Below are 27,011 nucleotides of genomic sequence, written 5' to 3'. Positions count from 1 at the left end.
AACTGTAGACAGAGAGAACTTGTTCAAAAGCACTAAAGCAGGGGGCTCAGGACTTATTCTAGATGCCCAAAGTGTGCTGGAACCAGTCTTCGGAAATAACACTGGCAAAGCCTTTTTAACCATTCGACCCTTAACAACTGTAATTTCTGAAGCAAATATGTTACCTGACCTGTAACTTTGAAACAAGGCAGATCTCGATTTAAATTCCCACTTGTTACATAAGCTTCAGGTTAGCGCAATAGGTTTGCTAAAGTGATTAGGTGAGCTAATGTATGTAGAGCTAGAATGCCTAGCTGATTGCAAGTATTCAAATGTTGGTTCTCTCTGACCTCTTCCATTATATGAATAAAAGTCTGTAAGATAACCAAACACTGTCTTTCACATGGTATGTGCTTGCTGACTTATTGGACATCACTTGATTTTAAAAATAGGAAGCTGGAATAACTGCTGCGATGATAAAGTATCTTCATCCCTGCCCTTTCTCACCACCAGAAGTCCTTCACAATTTGTTTTGAAGTGTCACATCACCACCATTAACATGCTATTTGGAGATCACTGTAGCTCAGACTTGCAATTCAACAGCAAAGATTTGAGTCTGGGAAAAATGAAATAGACCAAGAACTGGAAGAATTCATCTCATTTTGTTTCTATGGTCCATTTCAGCTTGATGAATTTCCGGTAAAAAGTTACTTTTTTTTTTTTTTTTCCGGTGCAGAAAAAGGTCTAAGTAAATGGTGCATGAGCAACTAAGTTCACCCCTATTATTATGACCCAGAAAATGTTTAAATTGTTTGGGAGATTATTTTTATGCTGGTACTACAACTATCTGCCAATATCCATTATTCACGCTTCAAACTAAAGTCAACCGTTTTTCTTTTCAAAGATATGTGGCGTCTGGCTCAAAATCAATTTCAAAGAAAGCCCAACTCGATTCAACACAGAAAGAGCTCTCTCCTCCCGGTTACATCACAGATGGCGACCTAGGCTTAAGGATTAATGCCCAGACACTAAAGCCACTCATCCTAAAAGATGGGGCTCCAGATGGATGCTGTCCCGCAAAGGATGAGAGGCTGCCAATCCTCGGAGGTACAGCTGGGGTGAAGCCAGAGCCCAGCGCCCATCACTTTGCACCCGCACTTGGGAAACCCACTTCTCACAACCCGGCGGGGATCCAGCCCTCCAGTACCCAGCCTCCGGCTCTGTAGTCTGAGCGTGACCTCCGAGGATCGGAGGAGCGCTGGGCGGGGAGCCTCCTCCGCCTTCAGGGGAAGTTGGCAAGGGCAAGTTCGAGTCGTGCGCGGGAAGGTTACTCACCCGAGTGGCCCGGCGTCCTGCGTCGTCCGCCAGCGCTCCTCGGAGAGAATCCTCTGGAGCTGCGGCAGCCTGACAGCGGCGGCTGAGAGCAGCAGCCTAAGCTGCTGCCGCTGCCAGTAACCGCCCGGGCGTGGCAGGGACAGGAGGCCGACTTCACAGCATCATCATTTGGCGACCTCAGTTCTGCAGCGACGCCGGGTCAATGGCAGCCTCCGCAAAGCTGGGGAAGCTCGAAACAAACCCACTCTCCCGACAGCCTCCACGGCCCCAGCGCACAACCTGCCGGGACTTGTGGTTTTCCGACCGCCCCGCCCCAATCTCGAAGGCCCCGCCTTCTCACTGTCCAGCCCCGGGGCGGGGCCGCGGCGACCCGGCCCGGGTCGGGTGAATGCCGTCCCAGCGGGTGTCCTGGGTGTGGGGCCGAAGTGCAAGCCGACTGTCCGGATCCCGGCAGCACCGCCCTCCTGCGACCCGCGCTGGGAGCGGGCCTAGCGCGCTCGCCTCGCCCCTCCTCGAGCCGGGCTCCGAGGTTCCCCGGCTCCGGCCTCCGCCCCCGCCCCGCACTGCTGGCACCCTGAAGAGAGTCGCTGGCCGTGGTGGCCGCTGGGGTAATGAGGGGAGGCGGGCCGGGGAGGGGAAGGTTTGGGGGCTGGAAGGGGACGGGAGGCAGTGCAGCTCGGTCGGCGCACGTCCCGGGAAGCCAGAGGCCGGAGCTGTCCGCCCCTCCTCGAACCGGTGCTGGCGGAGCCGTGGCCGCGGGGCGCTCGGCGTGGCGAGCGGCGCAGCTCGGGCTCATCTAGGAGCCCGGCCGCCGGTCCTCAGCCCGCACGGTGGCGCCTGCTGGGTTGGCCGCCAGGTGCTTGGGGCCTGAGCCGCCCGTGGTGCCCTCTCCCCGCGGCTTTCACCTTTGGCCGAGCTCGCGGGCCTGGCGCGTTTCCAAACAGAAGGCACCCTTTGGCCCCGGCTCTATCTGCCACTTTCTGCGAGTTCGCTACAAAGTCGCTTCAAAGCAGGACTACAAAGAACTTACAAAATTAAATGCTCAAGCGCCGTTTTGTCCTCAGTATTAAGTTAATCGTTGTGTTTTCTCCTCGTGGATTTGTTGGGTCAAGTACCCTTCTCAAAACTTGATCAGGATTTGTGACACAGCGCCGGCCCAACACAGTGCCTGACACATAAGCTCTCAGTAAATATTTGTGGAAAGCTTGAGTCACGATACTAAGTTTGGAAAATTCTATCGAGCTATGCGTCGCTATGACCTTTGTTAAGATTTTACGGGTTCCCAAGATCACTTTGAAACTTACAGTAATTTTAAAGCTGAACGGAGACTTGAATCGGGTTTTTTTTTTTTTTTTTGCGTTCCTTGTAACAGTGGCCTCTGTTGGATACCTAACTCAAAACCCGTGTTCTGTAAGTAGATGCGCTCTTTGGTTTCCACAGAAAGTGTTAATCTTTCACATTAAAGCCTTCGGATGAACCATTCTATTATGGAACAAATTAAAATTATTTATAAAGCTTTATCATAATTAGCTTTTTGGATACAAGTGCAAGGAAGGGACTACACTGATGTACTTGTGAATATACTTAAAAATATGTCTCAAGTATGATTTTTTCAAAAGGATTTATATTCATATCTAGTGAAAGAACATGCAGTAGAAAATTAGCAGCAAATCCCCCACCCCCATGTCCTTGGAAGGTGCAGCTGCTGCCTTGACCTCAAAATGTCTTGTAAAATTATCTCTTAACAGTCTGGTGTATCTAAGGCAAAAACCTCTGGGATTAAACCACTCCATTGGGACAATTCTTTTAATACTAACAATTCTCACAGATTGTGCCAGCTTCTTCTGAGCTTTTCTGAAAAATAGATAATATAATGGAGTTTCAAATTGTTTTGTTTTTCAAGACGACAAAATCAGTAACAACTCGCTGATTTTAATAATTTTACTTTTTTCACTTTTGTATGCTGCTGAAAAAAGCAGGATACAAAATCACGATAACCAGAAAATTCAGTTAATCATGACATCCCTAACTTTTCTAATTGTGGGAAAGTCAGCTACAGGTGGTCAGGACCTTGTCTGCCTTGATTATCAATGTGTGTCCCCAGTGCCCAGAGCTGGTAGCTGTTCATTAAACACATGTGGAATGAATACTTGGCTGTGACAGATAGCAGGGTAATGACGTGTGTGTGTATAGTTTCTTCATGTATTTGGATATCTCCTTAGAAGAGATTACTAGAAGTGGGAATTTTACTGGGTCAGGAGGTATGAATATTTTCATGGGTATTGAAACATTGCCAACTTGCTTTCCAAATGAGCCTTACCATTTTGCACTGCCATCAGTATATTTGAGTATACCTTTCAGAGAATCCACCCAAGCTTTTATATTGATCCAGTGCTTGGTAGTTATGAGCACTTTCAGATGTATCTCATTTGATGTCCATCACCTTGTAAGGTAGGCAGGGTAGGCATTGCTTCCCCCTTTTATAGCACAGCAAACTCCAGGGCCTTAAATTGATGGTAATGAAGACAGGTGACAACATAATTATACTCTTTCAGGTTCTTCCTCCCATTCTCTACCTTTGGTTCGTAGTGAACATCCTGAATAAATTCATTTCTTTCCTTAGTAAAATTGAATACTGCTCTATAATATTTATGGTTTACAAAATCTTCCTTTTCTCATTTTGCTCAGATATTTGTAGATGGCTTCATCAGATTGGGGAACATCATTAAAATGAAATATGAAGCACAATTTAGATGAAAGAGATATTGGTTAGATGTAAGAGAATACCCTGCATTAGCAAACAGTACATTGCCACCCTTTCTATTAGTAAAGATCTGGAAACCTTTGATGGTGCTTTTATATTCCTTGAATCTGAAGAAGTTACTGTTAATATTTTAAACCTCTGTTGCAGAATCTTCACAAAGTATTGAGATTAATACTCTGTTAGTGCAAGTGGACAGGAATTATTTGCATTATAATCTGCATATCTCTGATATCTGTCAACAAATTTCAAGAATAGAATTGAGAACTAAAAATCATAAGGTAAAAAAATTTTAGCATACAAAAATGTTATTTTCACATGAAAACTAAAAAAAAATTCTTTTTTTCTAAACGTGTGGCAATAAGAAAACATTAGTTCCTAGTGTGTTACTAATCCTGATTCTTTCCCGTTTTTGCTGATCAGGGATCCCAAATGTCTTAATAGGTAATTAATCCAATAAAAAAGCTTTGGAATTCCTCAGAGTTTATTTATAAGTAGAACCATTGGAAGTTCTTGGAGTTTATTTATAAGTGATACCGGTTTGTATCAAAAGTGGGTCCAAATTTGGTTTTCCATATTCCTTTTACATTTGCTCAGAGTTTTTTTTTTTAAAAAAAAAACATAGAAAAGATAGGGAAGGAGAGATGTAAGTATATTGAGGCTTTGGAAATATTCAGAACCTCCCTTCATTTTCACTCTGCTTTTCTGTTGTGATGTCAGATCCCAAATAGTGTTCAGTAAAAAGAAATGTTCTTTAAAGACACTTTTTAGGAATATCTCTAATCCTCGTGTCAAGGAATAGCTGCCTAAATATCAGGTGAGTTTATGGCAATTAGTTGTTCAAGGAACTTTCATGTGAATCTGAATTATTTTGCTTTTGTTTTTTATAGGAGGGTATTTCTGCATCTTGAAGGTAAAACAAAAATCTTCGAAATAAATGGATTTTTGTCACTTTCTGTGAACTAAAGCGATTCAATGTCTCTGTTGGTAAGTTTTTGTTAACATAGATCTGATTTGGGGCCGTCATAGTAGTTGGACATTAATGCATTAGTGCAGAGCCGTAACAGAAGGCATATTCTGACTGGGTGTGGTCACTCAGGCCTGTAATCCCAGCAATTTGGGAGCCTGAGGTAGAAGGATCGCTTGAGGCCAGGAGTTTGAGACCAGCTTGGTGAGACATCACCAAATTTAAAAAAAAAAAATTTTAAATTTAAAAAAAACTCTCAGATGTTGTTTTGACCTGCACAACTTCTGGTTTTTAGAAATGAATTAAATTATCATGGAGTTTTTGTCTCTTTCGGAAAGAACTTTTACACTATCTTAATATATGTTCATTATTCTAATCCTTTATCCCGTGTCCACTTTTTCTCATTCATATGTCGTACTTAGATCTGGCTCTCCCATCCAGTTAGTTATGTTTTATTCTTTAAATCTTTCAAAAATCTCTTTTATAAATTCCTGTCTGACTAAAGGCAAGCAAAATAGTATTTTAAAAATTAGTCCTTTGACTTAACAATCAGACAAAAAACATTTGGTTCCATGTATAATACGAGGTATAGATGCCAACTGGTTTTCTATTTATATTAGATCCATGATATCTACTTTAGATTAATTAGCTTGAGAACTTTCATTCTTTCTTATATACAATATAATATTTGAATAGGGAATTTTTATATTGACAATGATCTTTTAAAAAGTGATGAGTATATTTATGTGATGATTTATAGTTTACAGATATTTTCATATATTTCTTTCATTCTTTAAAATTGTGAGCAGTTGGCAGGGCAGGTGATATCATCCTCATTTTGAGTTGGCCCAAGATTGCAGAGAATTTGAACCAAGTCTCAGACTTATATCTGCTGAACTGCTCCATCTGTTGCCAAGGTTGAGAGGCAGAACTATGAAGTTAGAAGACTATAATGTTAGTTATATGGAAAATAAAAGTAACGCTTTACCACTTAAAAAGGAAGCTTTATATATCTGGAAAATACATTGAAGTGGAGTACCTCCTCTAAAGCAGGGATCAACAACATTCTGTAAAGGCCATAGTATTTGCGTGCCATATGATCTCTGTTACAACTACTCTTCTGCTGTTGTAGTGTGAAAGTGGCCATAGGCAATATGTAAAGGAATGAAAATATTCCAGTAAAACTTTATTCACAAAAACAGGGGGTGGGTCAGATTTGGTTCAAAGGATTAAGATTTATAATTTTACATCAATTTGTAAGTTGGAGAAGATACAAAAGGGCATTTAGTCTAGTCCTCTCATTTGATAGAAGAGGATTCTGAGATTCAGGGGGCTGTGTGGTTGCTTAGGGCTTCCAAATTTTGGAAAAAGGGTATCTTAATCTATTCCATAACTATGGATTTTGTGAAAAATGTGATATGTGGATTAATGGGTGATTTATATTAGTTTACTTTGTTAATTTTAACTTTTATTAATACATTTTATCAGCAGTGATGAAATATTTTAGAATCTTTTGACTCAAAATATTCACTTTTTTTCCTAAATGAGAAATTTGTACAACTGAGATAAAGTTGATATTTTTACTTATGGAGGATTTCCTCTCCATTCAAGTTTTACCCTCTATTTGAGAACTAAGAAATGGTCTTTCCAAAGTTGCAGCATATGTAAAATATTTTCTTTTAGATTCTTTATAAGTTCCAACTGATTTTTATTATACTTCACTATTATGATAATGGATAAAGAAATTCTATTCAAAAATATTTTGAGGAAGCTTTCTTCTGGATAATATAAAATCATTGTTCTGCCTGAAATAGATTAATGTATAGATTCTTCATGAGCTATTATATTCACCAGCATCTGATTGATACAGTGTGGATATAAAAATGATTTGAAAGATAAGATATGATTATTTAGTGATTTTATAATCTGGGCAGCTAATGAATATGCTAACATTTTTTAGGAGGGGAGAGCAAAAATATTCTGCCTTATAATATGGGATGGTTTTACCTGTCTTCATATCTAATAGTGATTATTTCTTGGGCTATGAAAATTTTATATAAAGATGAAATAGTCTGCCATATTTTATAAAATGTTTAAAATATCTATTTTTCAATATTTTATATAAAATATAGAAATGTTTTCTATATTTTCATAAACTGACAACATGGATCACAACTCTTATTTTGAAAATAAATTGCGATCAATTTAAATTTTTTAAAAATGCCCAAAATGTCTTAAATTATCTTTTATTAATATCAAGAAAAGTGATAGGCATTTTTTAGAGAGAATGAATCTTTTAATATGCTTCAGTATATTTTGATGTTTGTGTCAGGGTTCTCCCAAACGGCCCCAGGTTTGATGATTTGCCAGCGGGGACAAATACTCATATCAAAGTACTTAGCATATACTCATACTCACAGCTAAGATTTATTAGCAAAAGGATACAAAGTCAGCAAAGGGAAAAGGTATGTGGGACAAAGTTCAGAGGAAACCAGGCTCAAACTTTCAAGAATCTTCTCTCAGGCTGGGGGTGGTGGCTCATGCCTGTAATACTAGCACTCTGGGAGGCCGAAGCAGAAGGATCACTTGAGCTCAGGAGTTCAAGACCAGCCTGAGCAAGAGCGAGACCCAGTCTCTACTAAAAATAGAAAAATTAGCCAGGCGCTGTGGTGTACACCTATAGTCCCAGCTACTCGGGAGGCTGAGGCAGGAGGATTGCTGGAGCCCAGGAGTTGAAGGTTGCAGTGAGCTATGATGATGCCACTTCACTCTAGCCCAGGTGACAGAGCAAGACTCTGTCTCAAAAAAAAAAAAAAAAAGACTCTTCTCTCAGTGGAGTCACATAGGATGAGCTTGATTCCCCTAGAGTTGAGACATGTGAAATGTTGCCTACCAGGGAAGCTCATTAGAGACTCACGCTCAGGGCTTCTGTTGGGGATTGTCAAGTAGGTACCCTTTGCTCATAGATAGCAAAATTCTAGTCTCCAGAAAAAAAAGAAAGCATAAACCATATTATTTGCACAAACAGTGTAGGCATAGTGAGCCATTCTTATCAGGGAATGATGGGAACCCTCCCCAAATCCAAATTCCCAGATACCAGCCAAGGGTCAACCTTGTAAGCAGGCCTTTTCTAAGGATAGCAGTTCTAGGCCTGCCTATGTTAACTCTTTTTTACACAATGGTGTTAATCATTTTTGGAAAAATTCAGGGTAAATACTGCAAAAAATAAATACCAAATATAAGATATACATGACCTAACTGGTGATTATTTTCAATGTGTACAACAGTAATATGTATCTTCAAACCTGTTTTATTATGTTATTCACCATTGAAAACCAATAGAAACTTCGCAGAGGAATCAATTCTACAGCTATTTTGACATTGTTAGCTTCTGTTCTTCAGGCTGAGTCATACATCAGTGAGAATATATACCAAATTATTGTGATAGATTGACAAATTATACAGACTGTAGGAATTCAACTGAAAATAATCAGTAATATGGGCTATCTGGGAAAATGACTAGTTTGATTAGTGAGAAATTTGGCATATTTTAAAAGAAGGGAAATTTGATTACTTTTAAGTAACTGACTACAAAGTATTAAGTAGACTGGATGGCCTTAAGAGACTCATTTGATATTATATGTTAATGTTCATATAATAATGAATGTTCATGAAATGCTTGAAAATATTATAAAAGTCTCTCATACGATATGTTTATACTTTTCTTTTGACATACCTTTTCTCCCTAAATAGTATAAAGTTGGCTTAACCCCACTTATTGATGATGTGATAAATCACCTATAGGTGTTACATTCCTTATTGGCAATATATTATAACAGAACCATGGCTTAATATGAAGGAAAATGTAAATTGTGATAATAGAAGTAAGTCTCTTTTAATTTGCTTTGAGTTGATACTAGAAATGTTTGTCACCTTAAGAAACAAAATTGGTTCCAAATACATTCAATACATGTTTGAATGTGGAATAACATGGTTCTTACACTTAAGAAAAATGTCTGAGGGTGAAAGTAAAAATTATAATGAATACAGCAGAATAATCTTTAGCTAAATATTCAGAAGAAAACCTCAATGGTAATGAAAGAGTTAAAAATTAACACCAACTTTTAAAATGAATTGATGTTAAGACCTGAAGAGAAGAGACGGCAAAGATCAGAGATAGTGCCAAGTAAAATTCTAACAGATGTGAAGTTTGTTTTCTGCACGCCCAGCTACTCTCCCTTCTCTCCCATACTGAGTACCTCCATGCTATGGATCCTGGCTTCAATTCCAGGTTCCTACATGCTGCCCTTTGTCTCTGCTGCCCATGCCAGTCAACCATTTTGTGTCTACACCACACCCCTGCTTATCCTCTGACTTATTTTTCACTTATTTAATGTATTTCTGACTTCCAGGATTGTTTCTGCACTTCAAGAACACAAGTTGAATCACTCAGACCCGAAAAACAGTCTGAAACCAGTATCCATCAATACTTGGTAAGAAAATGGTTGAGTACAATTAATACTCCTTGGCCTTCTTAATACCATTCACACCTGGTTTTCCTATATCTCTTTTTCTTTCCAGTGTCTTTTTCTTCTTTCTCTTGCTGTTCTCCAAGAGTCTATAATTAGCCTCTTCCCTTCTTCCTAAACTGGCTCTCCCTAACAGTTTCACCTATTTCTATGGCTTCAGTTGCTCAGATTTCAGATTGTCCTGGAGTTACCTCAGGTTTCCTGAGGGGATGCTGGCATCAAGCAGAACCGATGATTCTCAGATTTTTACCAGCAACCTGGACTCTTTCCTGGGCACCAAAGTATCTATAGAATACTTCTGGTTGGGTTTTTCAAAGGCATCTCTACTCAGTTTGAGTAAAACCTTGATCTTCTCTCCAACTTCACCAACTGCTTTTTTTTTAGCTACTGAAAACTCATCTACTATGTCATCCTAATTAGAAGCTTTCTGATTATCCTCACACTGACTCTACCTCTGACCCCATATTTATTATACACCAAGTCTTACGAGTCTTTCTCTGAAGTGAGTTTATCTCTGAAATGCCCTTGCATCTGTCCCCTACTTCCCATGAGCACTGCTGGAATTCAAGACTCATTGTCTCTCATCTGGGCTGTTGCAGGGGACTCATTGCCTCTAGTCTCCTAGACACCCCCATAGTCTTCTCCCACCACTCATATCAGTGGTCAGTACTGCTACTAATACAGGCCTGCTTGTGTCCCTTTCCAGCTTTAAAACTTCCACTGGCTTCCTAAAGCCTACGGAATAAAGGCCAAACTTCCTAGCATGATATAAGGACTCTTAATGGTGTAGAACATGTCTGCCTTTGAGTTTCATTTCTTGCTACTGAGTCTTAGCACATTCTGTCCTCTCTCCTTAAAATACTGTTCTCTCTCTGAAATTTCTCCCCATCCATATAGAATTGGTTCAAATATCACATCTATGAAACCTTTCCACTTACACTTTTTGTTCCATTCTCCCGTATATTGTAGACATTGCCATAAAATAGTACTTAGGATATTATCTCATGATGATTAGTATCTGTGTCTCGCCAGTTATAATGTGATCCCCATAAAATTAGGCATCATGTCTTACTCATCTTTATCTTCTGTAGGCAATGCCTGATATATTAAAGGAACATCCTGTATTTCTCTGGGATCTTTTTCTCCCTTAATCCATATTTTATACTGCAGTTTTTACTGCAAAATGGAACCTGTCTTGCAAATGCCTTATTAGCTACAAAGTAAGATAATCTCAGTTAATCATGCTTATAATTTAATATAGTCCTATCTTCAGCTCTCTTTATTTTTGTCATTTCACTTTTTCTTCACTAAAACCCAAAGTCTTCTAGTTGCTTGCCTTTTAGTACAATAGAATGTAATATCCAACCTGAGTTTTAATCAAGTAATACCCTTCAGGTTGAGGTTGTGTTGAGGTAGAGAGTAAAGTGACTGTTGTTGTCTCCATGTTGTTACTGAGAGAGAGGCCTATAACTCAGGAAACTTCCTTGGGTGCCACTTGGATCCTTCAAAGCTCCAGGTCGAAGCCATTTTATATTTTAAGGAGCTAAATCTCGCATCTCTGTTATTGGAGTTAGACTAAAATTCTGAGTGAGGGAAGCAGAAACAAATTCTCTCTGAAGTCTTCCGTGGAGGGGTTGTGTAATGTAAGTTGACACCAGCTGGAAACTCGTGCCTGATGATTAGAAGAACCTTTCTGGGCTCTCCCTGAGTCATGCTTAAAAACACCATCTGTTGTCTTTTGTTTGGGCAACTTGTAGTTCTCCCTTGGCCTGGACCCTATAGACAGGATTAAATTTTATGGTACAATGTCATGTTTGGAGGACAGTCTGGTTTTCTAAATGATTTGTGTCTCTTATAACTGTGGAAAGCCCTCTATCTGTAGAAAAGCCCATTTTCTATAATTGACTTTTGCAAATGAAAGGCTGTGATGTTTGAGTTGAGATGCTGCTTTTTAAAATAATGCAATTTTAGCATTTCAGTGATTCATGAAAGGCCGTCTAGTCCAATTTTCAACCTATCCAGGGAGTATTCTCTACAATATCTCTGAGAATTAATGTAGAAATTTAAATAAAAAGAGCTCCCTCATAGAAAATAAAGTAAAATGGAAAGGTATATTCCACCGTAAGTGAAAGTCTGGCAGAGTCTTTCCAAAACCACTTCAGCATGACGTTCACTGGCTTTGGTTGTTGAACCATGATATGGGGTCTGTTCCTCAGTCTCTTGGAATCAGAAACTGGATTTAGTCACCAAACTTAGAGTGGATCCATATTTTAGCCTCAGATCCACATTAACCAAGCAATTAGAGTGATTTATAAACCCAGTCTCCTAGTGTCAGAGGAAATGGTGCCCTTACATTGCATCATCAGTCCGCTCTTTCTTTACAGTAAAGTTCCATCAGAAACCAAATCTTAATTAGAAGCAGTTTAATTTATAAGGGAGAACTAATGTCAGGTGTCAAAAGTACTTGAAATTCATATCACAGTATTTTCTTCTGTTGTAAGCAGACATTTGTAGGCATCAAATCCTTTCTTTTGCTAGCCTTCCATTTGCTGACCATTCCATCCTCACTTCCAGTTCTTGGGTGTACCTCCTTTTGCTTCAAGTACTGTCAATGGTGGTCATCCAGCCCCAATTGGAATATGTCAGTGGAGAGAGGATGATATGAGGAAGCAGCTTGGTGCCTGACCCACTGTTGGATGGCACCAGTTACTGCGAATTTCTTACACTGAACTGAAATATGCTTCCTGTAGCTTCTGTCTCCTAAGCTCAGCTCTGCTCTCTGAACAATTATATTTACCCTTCTACATTAGTCTTCTAGTTACTTGAAAATGGCAACTATATACTTAATATTATCTTTTCCAGATCAAGTATTCCCAATTCCTTCAGTGTTGCCAGAACCTTCACCAAGATGTTTGGTTTTCTCTAGACCTCACCATTTTGCACTGTCCCTGTTAAACTATGATGTCTCAATTATCCATGGTACTCCAGATACTAACTAATCATTTCAGAATACAGTGAGACTCGTCTCGTTCGGTCTGCTCATTTTGCTTCTGTAAATATAACTCGATATTGTGCTTTTATTTAACCATCTTTGTCATACTATTGACTGAAATCTCAAGGTCATAAACCTGGTATTCTCAATTTTGTATTTAGACCATTGATTTTTTTTTTAACTTAAGTGTAAGATTTTGCATTTATTCCTGTAAAATTTTACTGATCTGGGCTTATTCTTTCAGTTGCTCAAGATGATTGTGAGTCCTGATTTGTTCTTTCAGTAATTAGCTATGCCTAGCAATACATAATCCATACTTTTTTAAAAACAGGCCATTTGAATTTTCAGGAAGTCATTAAAAAGTTTAACAGAACAAGGACAAGGATGCTGCCATAATTTTTGCTTTCTAATTCTCTAACTAGTCATCAAATCAAAAAGAGAAGTGAGGTTAGTTTGGGATGATTTACTCCGAGTAAACCTGTATTGTCTTCTTGTGATTGCCATGTTGTTTTCTTAAATGCCTATAATCCATCTGTCTAATAATTTGATCTTGGACTTAACTGGGCAGCAGCATCAAGCTTGCCCCTTTGTAGTTTTCTCCCTTTTTGAAAATTAGGTCAGTGTTTGAGCATTTCCATTCTGGCTTCTCATCTGAGTTCTACTATATCTACAAATTTGATATCCTAAATGTAATTGCCCTTGGCCTGGAGATTTGAACCTATTTAAAACAACCTGTTTGGGGCTTTGAATACTTATTTATCACATATGTGCCCCTTCTAGTTTAAAGAAGACTATTTCCCTAGTGGAGTAGATAGAAGCAAAATAGAGGCTGATTAGATCTGATTTCAGTAACATTATGCTGTGTTTTCAAGCAGTGAATGGTAAGCCTCAGTTTATATGTCTCTAGCCTTCCTAACAGCTTACAAGTTAAAACCACTTTAAAATTGTAAAAAATTGTTATATACTCTCTCTCTTACATGTGTTCTTTAAATCTGAGTTTATCTGAAGACTCCTGTTGTAAAGAAACTGAATTGATTTATTTAGGTTTCTTTTCTCATTGGGATTATTTCCAGTTGTATAATAGAATTTCTTTTTACAGTCTTTCATTCCTTTTGAACAATATTCACCTTTATTCATCCTTAGCTGTGGGCTTATAATTATTTTTTTTCTGCTCTCTTAAAAGTTTAGGGAATATATAATCCTTTTGTCCCTGTTTCCTTTTCTTTTCTTTTTCAGTTTAAAGGTCTCCATTGGCTTTATTTGCAATTCTAGAATCAGATAACACTTCATTCCATAAAGCAAAATGAATATGTTCCCTTCTGTCACTGTTTTAAAGTCCATGTCTTTGTCCTGATTAAAAAGAGTCAAGGATGTGAAAAGTAGTTAGCATAATTCCTAGCACATAGTAATGACATTTTTCCCCCTTCTTTCTTCTCTCCACCTGGGAGGCAGTAACAAGATTCCTGCCACCTTGTGGTACCTATAAAAGCTCCTAAGTGTCCTTTGGAGTACTAGTGTGGTTTGAGAGACCCTCATGACTATCATATGAAGCCAGTACATTACCCTTTCTTGCTCATGCGTGCATGCTATTTTACTACCACTATACTCAGTTGCAAACCTAAGACTGTCACTCCAAAGCACCCCATAAGACCTCATTTCAGTACATGGTCATTCACTCAGGAGGTCTATACCCTAGTCTATCTCCGTAGGTTTAGTTTTCTTTCTGACTTCCTTTCTGATTCATTCCATCCTGTAAAAAAAAAAAAAAAAAACCTCATCAGCAATTTTATTAGGCTGCAGTGTAGAAATTGTTCCTTGACTGTTAGTGTTAACACCTCCACTAGCAGAGCATGTCCCCTGTATGAGAAATGGACATAGCTGGCAACCACCTGAAGCAAGAGCACAAGCATAGAATATCCCTCACAGGTCCCTGCAGTCTTCCCTCAATACATTTACGAGCTACCCCAAAGAATTAGCAGCCATTCTTAGAAAATCTTAAGATTTTACTGGAAATTGCACTGGAAAGTATTCTTTGCTATCTGTAAGTCTGCTTTCCTGCCCTTTCACCCTGTATAGGCTGATAGCTTTCTAACTAACATCACTTAGCAATTGGTAAATTCCTTTTAGATCTTAAAACAGCCCCAGCCATTTTCAGACTAATACACATCCATGTGTTTGAAATACAATATCAGTATTTTATATTGTGGTGAGGGGCGAAAATGGTTTATACCTATATTGTTTCTATCTTTTAAAAAAAAATGCAGGTTGATGAGCCAGCCCTTTCCTGGTCGCCTCCATCCACTAGAGCCAGTGAAGTGATATGTTCCACCAATGTTTCTCACTATGAGCTCCAAGTGGAAATAGGTAATAATTCCGGATTTCACATAATTGACCCTTCATTACTAGAAATGAAATTGATGACAAAAGATTATTTTGTAGGCAACTGTTTTTCCGTTGTCACCTACAGCATAAAAATAGATACAAATTGTGTCAAATAGATTTAATTAATTTTATGTCTGTCTTAAAACAATGGCCCAGATTTTTTTCAAGATTACTGTTTAGAGTTTTTACTTTTGTACCAAAGTGTGATTAGAGGTGGAAGACTCTAAATATTTATTATTTGTGTCTGTATTGTGGGAAACTTCTGATTTTATGAGTATAATTCATATGGGATATGAAGTAAAATCAAATCATGTAAATCTTTTCAGTTATAGTCCTCTAACCAAATTACTTTTTAATTTAAAATTTAACCTAAAATCCCATTTGTAGTAGAAAGCTTTTTCAGTTAAGTGTGGAACAGGATGGGTTACCATTTATAGCTTTATATATGTGAAACATTTGCTCTGAATATTCAGAAACATCTATTAAATACTACAAAACAGTCACTATGTTAGGTGCTAGGGATACAAAGCCATGTGAAACACCTGAGGAGTTCACATGCTCTCTGGGAAGATGAACACATAACATAGCTTTGTTTTATGCACCAGAGGGTACTCTAGTAAAGATGTGTGCTAAGTGTTGTGGGAACAGAGAAGATGGAGCATCCAACCAACCACCTTTGGGAGTCACGAAAGTTGGCAAAAAGGGGCTAAATTCTGAAGAATGAAGAAAAGTTTCCTGAATATTCTCATCAGAGTTTTTGTTACAGAGACAATCCTGGTTGACTAAAGTAAAAAAGAATTTTGAACAATATTGCTAACTCACAAAATTATTGGCTAGAGAAATGAGTTTGGAAGAAACAAAGAGAAGCTGAGTGACTGGTGACTGGGACCAGAACTGTGGAATAGGAGCAGCCCAGTTAGTTACTACCTGGCAGGGGCCTCCTGCCACCAGATGTTGGACCACTACAGGGAGTTCTGACTGCCCCTGCTCCTTTATGTCACTTAATCCATCTTCTAATTGGCCAGTCTTAGATCACATGCTAGGGTCAAGGAGACCAATGCAGAATAAGGATCTGACCTTTTCTTAAAACAGCACGTGGTGGCAAATTCTCCAAAATTAGAAAGGAAGTGCCAATCCAGAAAGGTAAAAAATATTTACATCAGTAAATGACTGAGGAAGGATGGTTAGAGGGAGAATACCATATAGTTCCTCTGTGACTTCAAGTGGGGCTAAGGGGAGAGTAGGCAGTGATAGGAGATAAATCTGGAAAGCTAGGTTTGGAACACATTGTGAAGGACTTCGTATGGTGTATTTGTTTCTGTTGGCTCCCACTCCTTATCTACTTTATTGCCCTAACGATTTAAGACAGAAATTTGGAGGCCAGGCACGGTGGCTCACACCTGTAATCCTAGCACTCTGGGAGGCCGAGGCGGGTGGATCGCTCAAGGTCAGGAGTTTGAGACCAGCCTGAGCAAGAGCGAGACCCCATCTCTACTAAAAATAGAAACAAATTATCTGACCAACTAAAAATATATAGAAAAAATTAGCCGGGCATGGTGGCACATGCCTGTAGTCCCAGCTACTCGGGAGGCTGAGGCAGAAGGATTGCTTAAGCCCAGAAGTTTGAGGTTGCAGTGAGCTAGGCTGATGCCACAGCACTCACTCTAGCCTGGGCAACAAAGCGAGACTCTGTCTCAAAAAAAAAAAAAAAAAAAAAAAGACAAGTTTGGGATTTATTATCCTTATGCTAGAGAGACATCGTGGAATATCCATCAGCTTTATGAATGGATACATTGTGGTATAGCCGTGTTATGGATTATTGTTTGATGATGGTATTAATAGCATCTAATAGGCTTTATGCTGAGCATTTAATATGTATTTTTTTCATTTAACCCTTTACCACTTCCATTTTGCAGATGAGGATACTGAGGCTCTGAGACACTCATTCAGCTTATGCTTTGAAACCAGACTTTCTTGACTGTAAGGTCTAAGCTTTCAGCTACTACGCTGTGGGACCTTCCTATTGATAAAATGCCAAATTTAGAACAACTCTGGCAGCAGTCTGGAAGATATAGTAGATTAGTGATTCACAACCACAAGTATCACCTGCATTACCTGTGTCTTTTTAAAAACTGCAGTGCCTATATCCATCGTGGAGCTACTTAATCAAAATTTCATAGGAATGGGGCCTAGGCATAAGTATTTTGAAGTAGTTCCTTTGGTAATTCTGGTGTGTACCCTGGTTGAGAATGCAGGGCATAGTGAGGAAGTCACTACATATATCCAGGGAGAGAGGGAGGACAGGACTTGAACTAAAGCAGTGACACTGACACTGAGGAGGAGAAGGTGAATTTGAGATTAACTTCATTTCAAAGATAAAACTGACAAAATTTGGTGACTATGGAAAGAAGAAAGATACCTATCAATAGGTGCCGCTCTAGAGTAGGTGTTTTATGTTTAAAAAACTGACAATACCAAATGCTGGACAGTATGTCAAGTGACTGCAGCTCTTTTACATTGTTTATGGGAATGCAAAATGGCTCAGCCACTTTTGGGAACAGTTTGGCAGCTTCTTATGTGGTTAAACATACTGATACCACATGACCCAGCAATCTCACTCTCAGATATTTGCTAAAGAAAAATGAAAACATATGCCTACCTAAAGACCTATACAGGAATGTTTTTGGATGCTTTATTTATAGTGGCCAAAAACTGACAACAACCCAAATATCCATCAACTTTATGAATGGATAAATGAATTGTGGTATATCCATATTATGGATTATTGTTTGGCAATAGAAATTAACTACTGATAGATACAACAACATGGATGAATCTCAGAAAAATTATGCTAAGTGAAAGAAGCTAACCACAAAAGACTATATTTTTTTGATACCATTTGTATGACAAAAATCAGCTCAGTGGTTTCCAGGGGCTGGGAGTTGGGGTAGGGGATCACTGAATAGCATTCCATTGTTTGAATATGTCACAATTTGTCAAGTCACAATTTTAGTTATTATAATATGTGATAGTGTGTTGTTTTAATTTGCATCTATCTTGAGCATCTTTTCATATGCTTATTAACCATTCCTATATCTTATTTTGTGGATTGCCTATTTAATCCTCTGCCTTTTTTAAATTGGATTGCTTATATCTTATTATACAATAGTAAGAGTTCTTTATATATTCTGGATGGAAGTCTTGACAGATATAAATATTGTTAATACTTTCAATCAATAGTTTGCTTTTCTTTAACAGTTTTTGAAGAGCAATTTTGATGAAGTCCAAATTGTCAGTTTTTTTCATCTTTGGTTGCTAACTTGAATTTTATGTCTGATTATAGGAAGAGGATTTGACAACTTGACTTCTGTCCATCTCGCACGGCATACTCCTACAGGAACACTGGTAACTATAAAAATTACAAATCTGGAAAACTGCAATGAAGAACGCCTGAAAGCTTTGCAGGTAACAGTATGAAGAAAAAGATACACAGTTGGCCCTTTGTAGCCACGAGTTCCACAGTTATGGATTCATCCAACCACTAATAGAAAGTATTTAAAATATATATATATGTAATAATATAAGAATATAAACTAAAATTAGTATAACAACTATTTACATAGCATTTGTATTGTATTAGGTATTATAAGTAACCTAGAAATGATTTAAAGCATGTCAGACCATGTGTATAGGTTATGTACAAATACTACACCATTTTATATAAAGGGCTTGAGCATTCTTGGATTTTGGTATCCTTGGGGGGTCCTGGAACCAATCCTCCGTGGATACCAAGGGACAACTGTATGTAATGTAATGTCTGTTTGAGATTACATCTATAAAAATTTTTTTCCCCAAATTGATAGTTCTTCCTGTTAGGGAAAGGTAAATTAGTTCTAATTAGCATGCAGTTACAGAATTGGAACGAGTACTTGGAAGCCAGATCCATTACATGAAAGAACAAATATATTCAAGATTTGGTAACTGCTGTTCCTTCAAATGAGTATCATATTCAAAATAGTAGTCGGGAGATTTATAACACCCCTAGTCAGTCCAATCACAAATAGTCATATAGGGAAAGAAAAATCAAAAGCAAACAGTTTCCTTTCCATCCAGTTAAGCAAAATTAATTTCTGAATTGGTAAACTTTGACAGAATTGCATTTCAGGTATAATACCATTTTCATTATCACTAACCATTTTTGATATAAAGGATGAAAGGATTTTGTTTTAATAGTGTCCCAATTTTTAAAATATTTATGTATATTGCACAGAAAAATAAGACTGGGAGAAACTGCACTAAAATGTTCACTGTGGTTCTCTCCATGATATGGTGTTAGAAGAAACTTTTATTTTCATATTTTTATGTGTTTTTAAATGTTTCTATAATAAGAACATAGTATAGTCATTAAGAGTGTGACCTCTGCAGTCAGACTTTCTAAGTTCATATTCCACTTCCACTTCTTTTTATTAATTATGTGCTTTTGGACATGTTTTCTAACTTATCCCTAAGTGTCTTCTGTAAAGTGGGAATCATAATATCACATACTTCATGGAGTGTTTTGTGAGATTTAAAGAGGTATAAGCACTAAGAACAGTGCTTGGTGCTAACAAGCTTCCTTGAGTATTAGCTGCCACTACTGCTGTCTTCATCATAAGGAAAAAAAGATTGTAAATGTCTTGTCTCTCGTGTGTTTATCCTAGAAAGCGGTGATTCTATCCCACTTTTTCCAGCATCCCAATATTACAACTTACTGGACAGTTTTCACTGTTGGCAGCTGGCTTTGGGTTGTTTCTCCATTTATGGCTTATGGTAAGAAAACTGGTTTTTAACAAATAACTCATCATTTAGTGTGCATACCATACTTATAAAGAAAATTGGGATCTCAGATTTATGATATACTACTTTTTTTTTTTGTTGTTGTTGAGACAGAGTCTCACTTTGTTGCCCAGGCTAGAGTGAGTGCCGTGGCGTCAGCCTAGCTCACAGCAACCTCAAACTCCTGGGCTCAAGCGATCCTCCTGTCTCAGCCTCCCGAGTAGCTGGGACTACAGGCATGAGCCACCATGCCCGGCTAATTTTTTCTGTATAGATTTTTAGTTGTCCATATAATGTCTTTCTATTTTTAGTAGAGACGGGGTCTCGCTCAGGCTGGTCTCGAACTCCTGACCTTGAGCAATCCACCCGCCTCGGCCTCCCAGAGTGCTAGGATTACAGGCGTGAGCCACTGCGCCCGGCCGATATACTACTTTTAATGTGTAAATCTAATAGCTGATTCTAGATTTCATGATGTATTTCTATATCTGGTTCATGTTGAATTTTTGTGTTTATAAAAAAGTAGACTGGGTTTGATGATCAATGACACCACCATTGCTTCTCCAAGATTTCCATGCCTTTGCACAAGCTGATTCTTCCTTTAAGTTTCACTCCTCTCTCTGAATGGAGAGCAACTGTTATTTTGCAGGAAGAAGTTGTTTTCCCACCTATGCACACAATCCCTGTCCCTGTTTCAATGCATTGTAAACTTATTTCACTGTGTTGTAAACATCTTTGTGTGTGCCCATCTCCCTCACTGGACTTGTGCTTCTTCAGGTCAAGGATCATTCATATAGTTTTCATTTTGGTGTCCCCGGGTGCTCACATAGTACTTAGCACAAAGTAGTGTTCAATAAGTGTGTTGAATAAATAAATGAATGGATTCTAGAGCTTTGATTTTTAGGACAGTTTTTGTGAATTGCTTCTGGATTAAAAAAAAATATATATATATATATATACACATATATAGTATGTATTTTTATCCAATAATATTGAAAAATTGTTTTAATTCTCTTTTCTAATCTATAGAGTAGCATTAGAAAAAAATCTTTTAAATATTCCTGAAGGAAAATCACGTTTGCGTGGGAAAGGCTTAGACTCCAAGTGACAGATGTCTGTGTATTCATGGTTGAAAAGAACACTAAACCGTAACTGGGAGTAAAATCACTTTCAGTGTTCATCTAAGGATTTCAGGGTTTTCTTTCAGGTTCAGCAAGCCAGCTCTTGAAGACCTACTTTCCTGAAGGAATGAGTGAAACTTTAATAAGAAATATTCTCTTTGGAGCAGTGAGAGGGTTGAACTATCTGCATCAAAATGGCTGTATTCATAGGTATTTACTTATTTGTATTTTACAACATAAAAGAATTTTAATGGAAGAAATCTGTTAGGGAGCTTTTAGGAAGAGCAGTTAAGTGATAGAAAGGAGGGATAGGAAACTTATAAATGAAAATTGAGGGAGGAAGGGGCTTACAGATGCAGTGGATGCTTGCATCTTACGGCCGTTTACCAAACATGTCAGACCACCTGAACGTGGTCTGAGCGCCTGCCCTCATGGAGCTCAGAATCTCAATCTGAAGATGGACATGAGAACCTGTATGTTTGGGAGATAAACTGTAAGGAGTGGGTTCCTAGTTGGCTGGGAGGTTTTTTTTGTTTGTTTTTGAGGTTTTTTTCAAAGCAAATAAAGAGCTTCTTTATCTGCTTTTTAGCTTATATTACATTTACGTCATGTACAACTTATAATTAAACCTTTCTTTGATTTCTTTTTCTTTCTTTCTTTTTTTTTTTTTTTTTTTTGAGACAGAGTCTCACTCTGTTGCCCAGGCTAGAGTCCCATGGCGTCAGCCTAGTTCACAGCAACCTCAAACTCCTGGGCTCAAGTGATCCTCCTGAGTAGCTGGGACTACAGGCATGTGCCACCATGCCCGACTAATTTTTTATGTATATATTTTTAGTTGTCCAGATAATTTCTTTCTGTTTTTAGTAGAGATGGGGGTCTCGCTCTTGCTCAGGCTGGTCTTGAACTCCTGAGCTCAAACGATCCACCCGCCTCGGCCTCCCATCTTTGATTTCTTATATATTTTGCAGCACCTTCAGATGATCATATTAAATATCAGTTCTTTTGTTATCAAACAGTAGATGCAAAAATAATTGACTGAATGCTAAAAACAGTGCCGTTCTGAGATATACTGGGACTTTGTTTTGCTTTTTAATTAAGTTACTTTTAAATAAGTTTGCTTTCTTATTGTTCGTTTCAAACCCCTTAAGGCATTTTGTACTATTTGTTGTTTTTTTTAGCAGCATTCTTGTTAACTAAGGATTGTAACACGCTGTATTCTAATTAATTGCGGTTTTATTACACCTATTGGACATCCCACTCTGTTAGTTTCCAAATTCAGTGTTTTAGATGAAAAAACAATGCACTTTTATAATTTATCTGACAATTAAAGGAAATTATTATATGTCATGTTTATAAATGATGTTAAACTGTGAAAGGTTTTTATTTATTTTATTTTAGTTTTGAGACAGGGTCTTGCTCTGTCACCCAGGCTGGAGTGCAGTGGCATCATCATAGCTCATTGTAACCATCTCCTGGGCCCAAGCAATCCTCCTGCCTCCGCCTACTGAGTAGCAGGGTCTACAGGTGTGCACCATCATGCCTGGCTAATTTTTCTGTTTTTTATAGAGACAGGGGTCTTGCTGTGTTGCCCAGGCTGGTCTTGAACTCCTGGCCTCAAGTGATCCTCCTGCCTCAGCTTCCCAAAGCTCTGAGATTACAAACATTAGCCACTGTCCCTGGCCTACACTTAACTTTAAATTATAACCTTATGCTTCAAATGTTATAACTGATGTTTTTAGATTTTCCTTAGGTGTTTTATAATGGCATCCTAAAATAGTGAAATTAATAATTTGATTCCATTCTGTGTTTGAAAAAAATATTGTCAATTCCAAATATGTAGCTATCATTTGTATCTTTCCTTATTCTAGTGCTATATTAAGTAGCTGGAAGAATTCCTAATTCCCTGAACATTTCCTGTATATATAGTAGTATATATCATATACTGCTCTTTTATAAAGGGTATTCAATTTCCAACAGAATACTTGGATTTGTTCTGACCAGATTTTTACTCTTTCTTCATCGGCCAGTTTCCTAGTACTTAGGATTGTTTCTTTTTGTTCTAGGAATTTTAAAGCCAGCCATATCCTCATTTCTGGTGATGGCCTGGTGACCCTCTCTGGCCTTTCCCATCTGCATAGTTTGATTAAGCACGGACAGAGGCATAGGGCTGTGTATGATTTCCCACAGTTCAGCACATCAGTGCAGCCGTGGCTGAGTCCAGAACTACTGAGACAGGTCAGGTGTGGCCGTTTCATTGGGTTGTCTGCGTCTTGAGTGTCTTCTGAGTCTGACTAAAAGACATTTGTATCCTTATATTTGGATTGGTAAATGGCCTACTGCAAGACTTTTTTTTCCTCATTCTTGTCAAAATTATGTTAGGAATTTAAAATTATATACTATATATCAGGTATACCTTGATTTCTTGCTTATAGGTTTTTTTCCCATTATTGTTCACCATCCTTTATCAAAAGAGCACATGTATGTAACTTTTTGCTAAGTTATTTGCACTAAAGGACTTCAAATTAATTGTGTTCTACAGGATTTACATGGGTATAATGTGAAGTCAGATATTTACAGTGTTGGCATTACAGCATGTGAATTAGCCAGTGGGAAGGTACCTTTCCAGAACATGCACAGCACTCAGGTAAGTGCCACTAAAATCCCTGAACTACTTGCCTTTCATATGCTCTCTTACGTTCTGTATAATTTCTGTTAAACATATTTGCTGTAGGCTCTTAGGAGCTTTGTTGTTATTACTGTTATTTTAATGTTTTGCCTAAAAGGGGTTAAAGGAAATTTTTCTTTCTTTTAGATGCTGTTACAGAAACTGAAAGGTCCTCCTTACAGCCCATTGGATATCAGTATTTTCCCTCAGTCAGAATCCAGAATGAAAAGTTCCCGATCAGGTGTAGACTCTGGGATTGGGGAAAGCGTGCTTGTCTCCAGTGGAACTCACACAGTAAATAGTGACCGATTACATACGCCAGCCTCAAAAACCTTCTCTCCTGCCTTCTTTAGCTTGGTACAGCTCTGTTTGCAGCAAGATCCCGAGAAAAGGTACGATATTTGTGATACTGCCCTTCCCATAAAATTCAAGTCTTTTATCAATATTTTGATCAAAAATTACAGTCTAATCTAGAAAATATCAATGCTAAGAACAAGTAGAGGCAATAAGCTAATGGGAAGAATCCTGGATTCAAAGTCAGAAGAGATGGGCTCCAGTCTGAGCCGTACCATTTCCTAGCCAAGTCACCTTGTAAAAATCAGTTACTCTTTCTGGACATTAATAACTGCCTTTATGTTAAGACATTTTAGAAACTTCCAAGTAGTATAAAAATATAAGTTGCTGCTATTATACTAATACAAGTTATTGTCATAGGTAATAATATTTTACCATTAGTATTTTGGAAACAAGATGTGTATGTCTTATTTATTTTTTTAGCCCCTCAGTGCCTAGCGTAGTTCCTTATAAATAGAATGTGTCCAGTACATGTTAAGTTTGGATTATTTGAAAGATACCTCTAGAATTAATTCTTCCCATTAGTCAAGGTGGGGGCTAAGAATTGGGCTTCTGACATATATTCTTTTTCTGTTTAATTTTTTAATATTGGGATTTATAGCTCTAAACCTAATTTCTAATATATTTATATACCTAAAATCTACATTCTAATATGAGATTCTTTTTTATAACTTTTTTAAAAAAATTTCAGGCCCTCAGCAAGCAGTTTATTGTCTCATGTTTTCTTCAAACAGGTGAGCAGATCTATTATCTGTTGTATAGATATTTTTAAGTACTATTAAAAAGTCATTTCATTTTGTTGGCTTGATGGGCTACTTTGGTTACCAAGATTCTTACTAACAACTTTCTTACAAAATAAAGTGAAAAACAAAAAAAACTTTTCTAGTAGTCTAATTATAAACTTTCTAAAATATTTTCATTCTGTAAAACAAAATGAGTAAAGACAAACGTGACTATTGTCATATGTTACTATATATGCTCAGTGTATGTTGATTTAGAGACATTTTCTATATTGGCTAGAAATGATGAAAGAGCAAAATAATTCTGATAAAAATCAGTTCATTTGGCTCTTCCTGTTTTCAGATGACCATAATGAAAGGCATTTTTAGGGAAAATACCCCAAAACAATCTTAAACGCTTTTAACATTTCTTTAAAAATGATTTATCGCTAACAAAACTGATGCATTGAATTTATGTACCAAGAGCCTTATTTTGAGTTTCTTTAACAGATGAAAGAAGAAAGCCAGGATTCAATACTTTCACTGTTGCCTCCTGCTTATAACAAGCCATCAGTATCACTGCCTCCAGTGTTACCTTGGACTGAACCAGAATGCGATTTTCCTGATGAAAAAGACTCAATCTGGGAATTCTAGGGCTACCAAATCATTTTATGTCCTATATACTTGACACTTTCTCCTTGCTGCGTTTTCTTCTGTATTGTTAGGTACAGATACCAGAATTATACTTGAAAATACAGTTGGTGCACTGGAGAATTATCTAAAACCACTCTGTTTAAAGGGGCATGAGTTTATAGCCCCTCCATTTAGCTCAGAGTGCTATCAGAACTCCAGGGAAACATTAGATTTATTGATCTAGCCACAGTTAGTGTCATCTGTTCTTGACTTTTTTTTTTTCCCCCAAGATGTGACTAACACCTCTCTTGATCTCTCAATATAATTTTTGAGCCAGTTAATATTTTTGGCATTTTGCTGTCCTCTTGGGATGAGCCGTGCGAGGACAGTACTTCCAAGTACATCTTTTTCTTCCAGATTCTCTAGCCTTTTTGATCAGCTATTATTAAACCAGTGGGCTAGTTTATCCTGGCACCAGACTCTTTTTTGGTAGAAGGGAAAATGTTTATACTTTCCCTTTTTCTTCTGTTAATACTTACGGTAACAACAAACCAAGCCTCATTAAATGATTCACTTGAAATATATAGGGAAGTTGTAATTTGCTTTTTTTCTGGAAAAAAAAAAGGGGGGGGTAAAGTAACACTTTTCTACCTATGTAAATTATAGATCCTAAATTCATGCACCCTGTGGGAGCTCAATAAAGATTTATTGAATTGAGTTTATGCTTTTATTTTGTGTTGCTTGAGAAAGCTAAAATACAGATTCTAATTTGTTCTGCCAAGAAAAGTCCTTTCTCAAACAGATTTATTTACATAACCTAGGGAATTGGACACAACCAGGTATTTGAGTCAATGGAGGCAGAAGGCCTTCTGGCCTGTGATATGGCTACTGCTCCTGTAGCGGGGATAACATGGGAGGACATAGAGGTCTTAATTAACAGTATTTCCTTACTAGCAAAAGAGAGATGCTGTGTCTCAAAAAGAGTATGTAGTTTGAGCTACGGTAAATTGGGACCTCACATTGATTTTCTTAATCTGTACAATCTTATTTACAATACATTAAAAATTATCTTAAAATTATTATCTTGACTAAAAAATTAAAACCAAAAAGACAATACACAAATAGGCCATTTTAAACAATTCTTTTTATTTTTCGTGGCTAGACCCCCTCAAGAATGAATGTTTGGCTTACTCCAGCAGTTAAGGCACCAAGACCCACCAAGGTGAAAGCTGAAGGTGAAAGAATTTGGAATGGACAGTGGAGGAGGGAGAGGATGAGGCCCAATGAGGCCCTGAGAGCAGGTACAGTGGTGGGGGCTGTGTTCATCCCACTCACCTCCCCCTTCTGAATTTCCCTTCAGCGAGAGAGGCTCATAGGGACCTTAGAGGTTCTCCTGAATATGGGTAGTGCAAAAGGTGGACCATGGAGGCCAGGAAATGGTGCTTCTCAGATTTCCTCCTGTGGGTGTATTAGGGTACTCCAGAGAAACCACCAATAGAATGTATGTGCATATGCATATATGAATCTAATACAAACAGATTTATTATCAGGAATTGGCTCATGATATCGTGGAGGCTGATAAGTCTGAAGACCTGCCAGGTGAGTCAGCAAGCTAGAGACCCAGGAGAGCTGAAAGTGTAGTTGTAGTCCACGGGCTATCAGGCTAGAGATCCAGGAAAAGTCTATGTTTCACTTTGAGTCAAAAGGCAGGGAAAAGCCAGTGTCCCAGTAGTCAGGCAGGAGGAATTCTCTCTTTCTTGGG

The 27,011-nt window shown here is 38.0% G+C and overlaps 2 protein-coding genes across 4 annotated transcripts in view; one reads left to right on the top strand and one right to left on the bottom strand.

The window, feature by feature from the left end:
- The window catches only part of TRAK2 (trafficking kinesin protein 2), a 62,730-nt gene extending 61,316 nt beyond the window's left edge, over positions 1–1,414 (bottom strand). The window contains exon 1 of the mRNA XM_069485153.1: positions 1,315–1,414. The gene's annotated coding sequence lies outside the window, so the exon portion shown is untranslated. The remainder of the gene's footprint in view (positions 1–1,314) is intronic.
- A 269-nt stretch (positions 1,415–1,683) lies between these two features.
- Positions 1,684–25,967, top strand: STRADB (STE20 related adaptor beta). Of its 3 annotated transcripts, XM_069468748.1 has the most exons (13): positions 1,905–1,922; positions 2,687–2,724; positions 4,966–5,062; positions 9,455–9,535; positions 14,828–14,927; positions 18,289–18,410; positions 19,646–19,754; positions 20,965–21,088; positions 22,942–23,113; positions 23,418–23,522; positions 23,691–23,935; positions 24,589–24,631; positions 25,127–25,967. In XM_069468748.1, the coding sequence occupies exons 3-13, from the start codon at positions 5,051–5,053 to the stop codon at positions 25,268–25,270; spliced, it is 1,257 nt and encodes a 418-aa protein (XP_069324849.1). In that variant the 5' UTR covers positions 1,905–1,922; positions 2,687–2,724; positions 4,966–5,050; the 3' UTR covers positions 25,271–25,967. The 3 variants fall into 3 exon arrangements, with proteins under 3 accessions (XP_069324840.1, XP_069324857.1, XP_069324849.1); XM_069468739.1 differs by lacking the exon at positions 2,687–2,724 and having other exon boundaries at positions 1,684–1,922; XM_069468756.1 differs by lacking the exon at positions 2,687–2,724 and having other exon boundaries at positions 1,684–1,922; positions 25,103–25,967.
- Positions 25,968–27,011: the final 1,044 nt, after the last annotated feature.

Source organism: Eulemur rufifrons, chromosome 1, assembly GCF_041146395.1.
Source record: "Eulemur rufifrons isolate Redbay chromosome 1, OSU_ERuf_1, whole genome shotgun sequence".
Lineage (NCBI taxonomy): Eukaryota > Metazoa > Chordata > Mammalia > Primates > Lemuridae > Eulemur > Eulemur rufifrons.
This window is presented reverse-complemented; position numbering and strand designations above follow the sequence as displayed.

Excerpts from the sequence above, each read along its gene's own strand:
- STRADB (XM_069468739.1), top strand. Across the intron at positions 21,089-22,941 it reads CAAAATGGCTGTATTCATAG|GAATTTTAAAGCCAGCCATA; the intron begins GTATTTACTTAT and ends TTTTTGTTCTAG. Across the intron at positions 23,523-23,690 it reads AGAACATGCACAGCACTCAG|ATGCTGTTACAGAAACTGAA; the intron begins GTAAGTGCCACT and ends TCTTTCTTTTAG.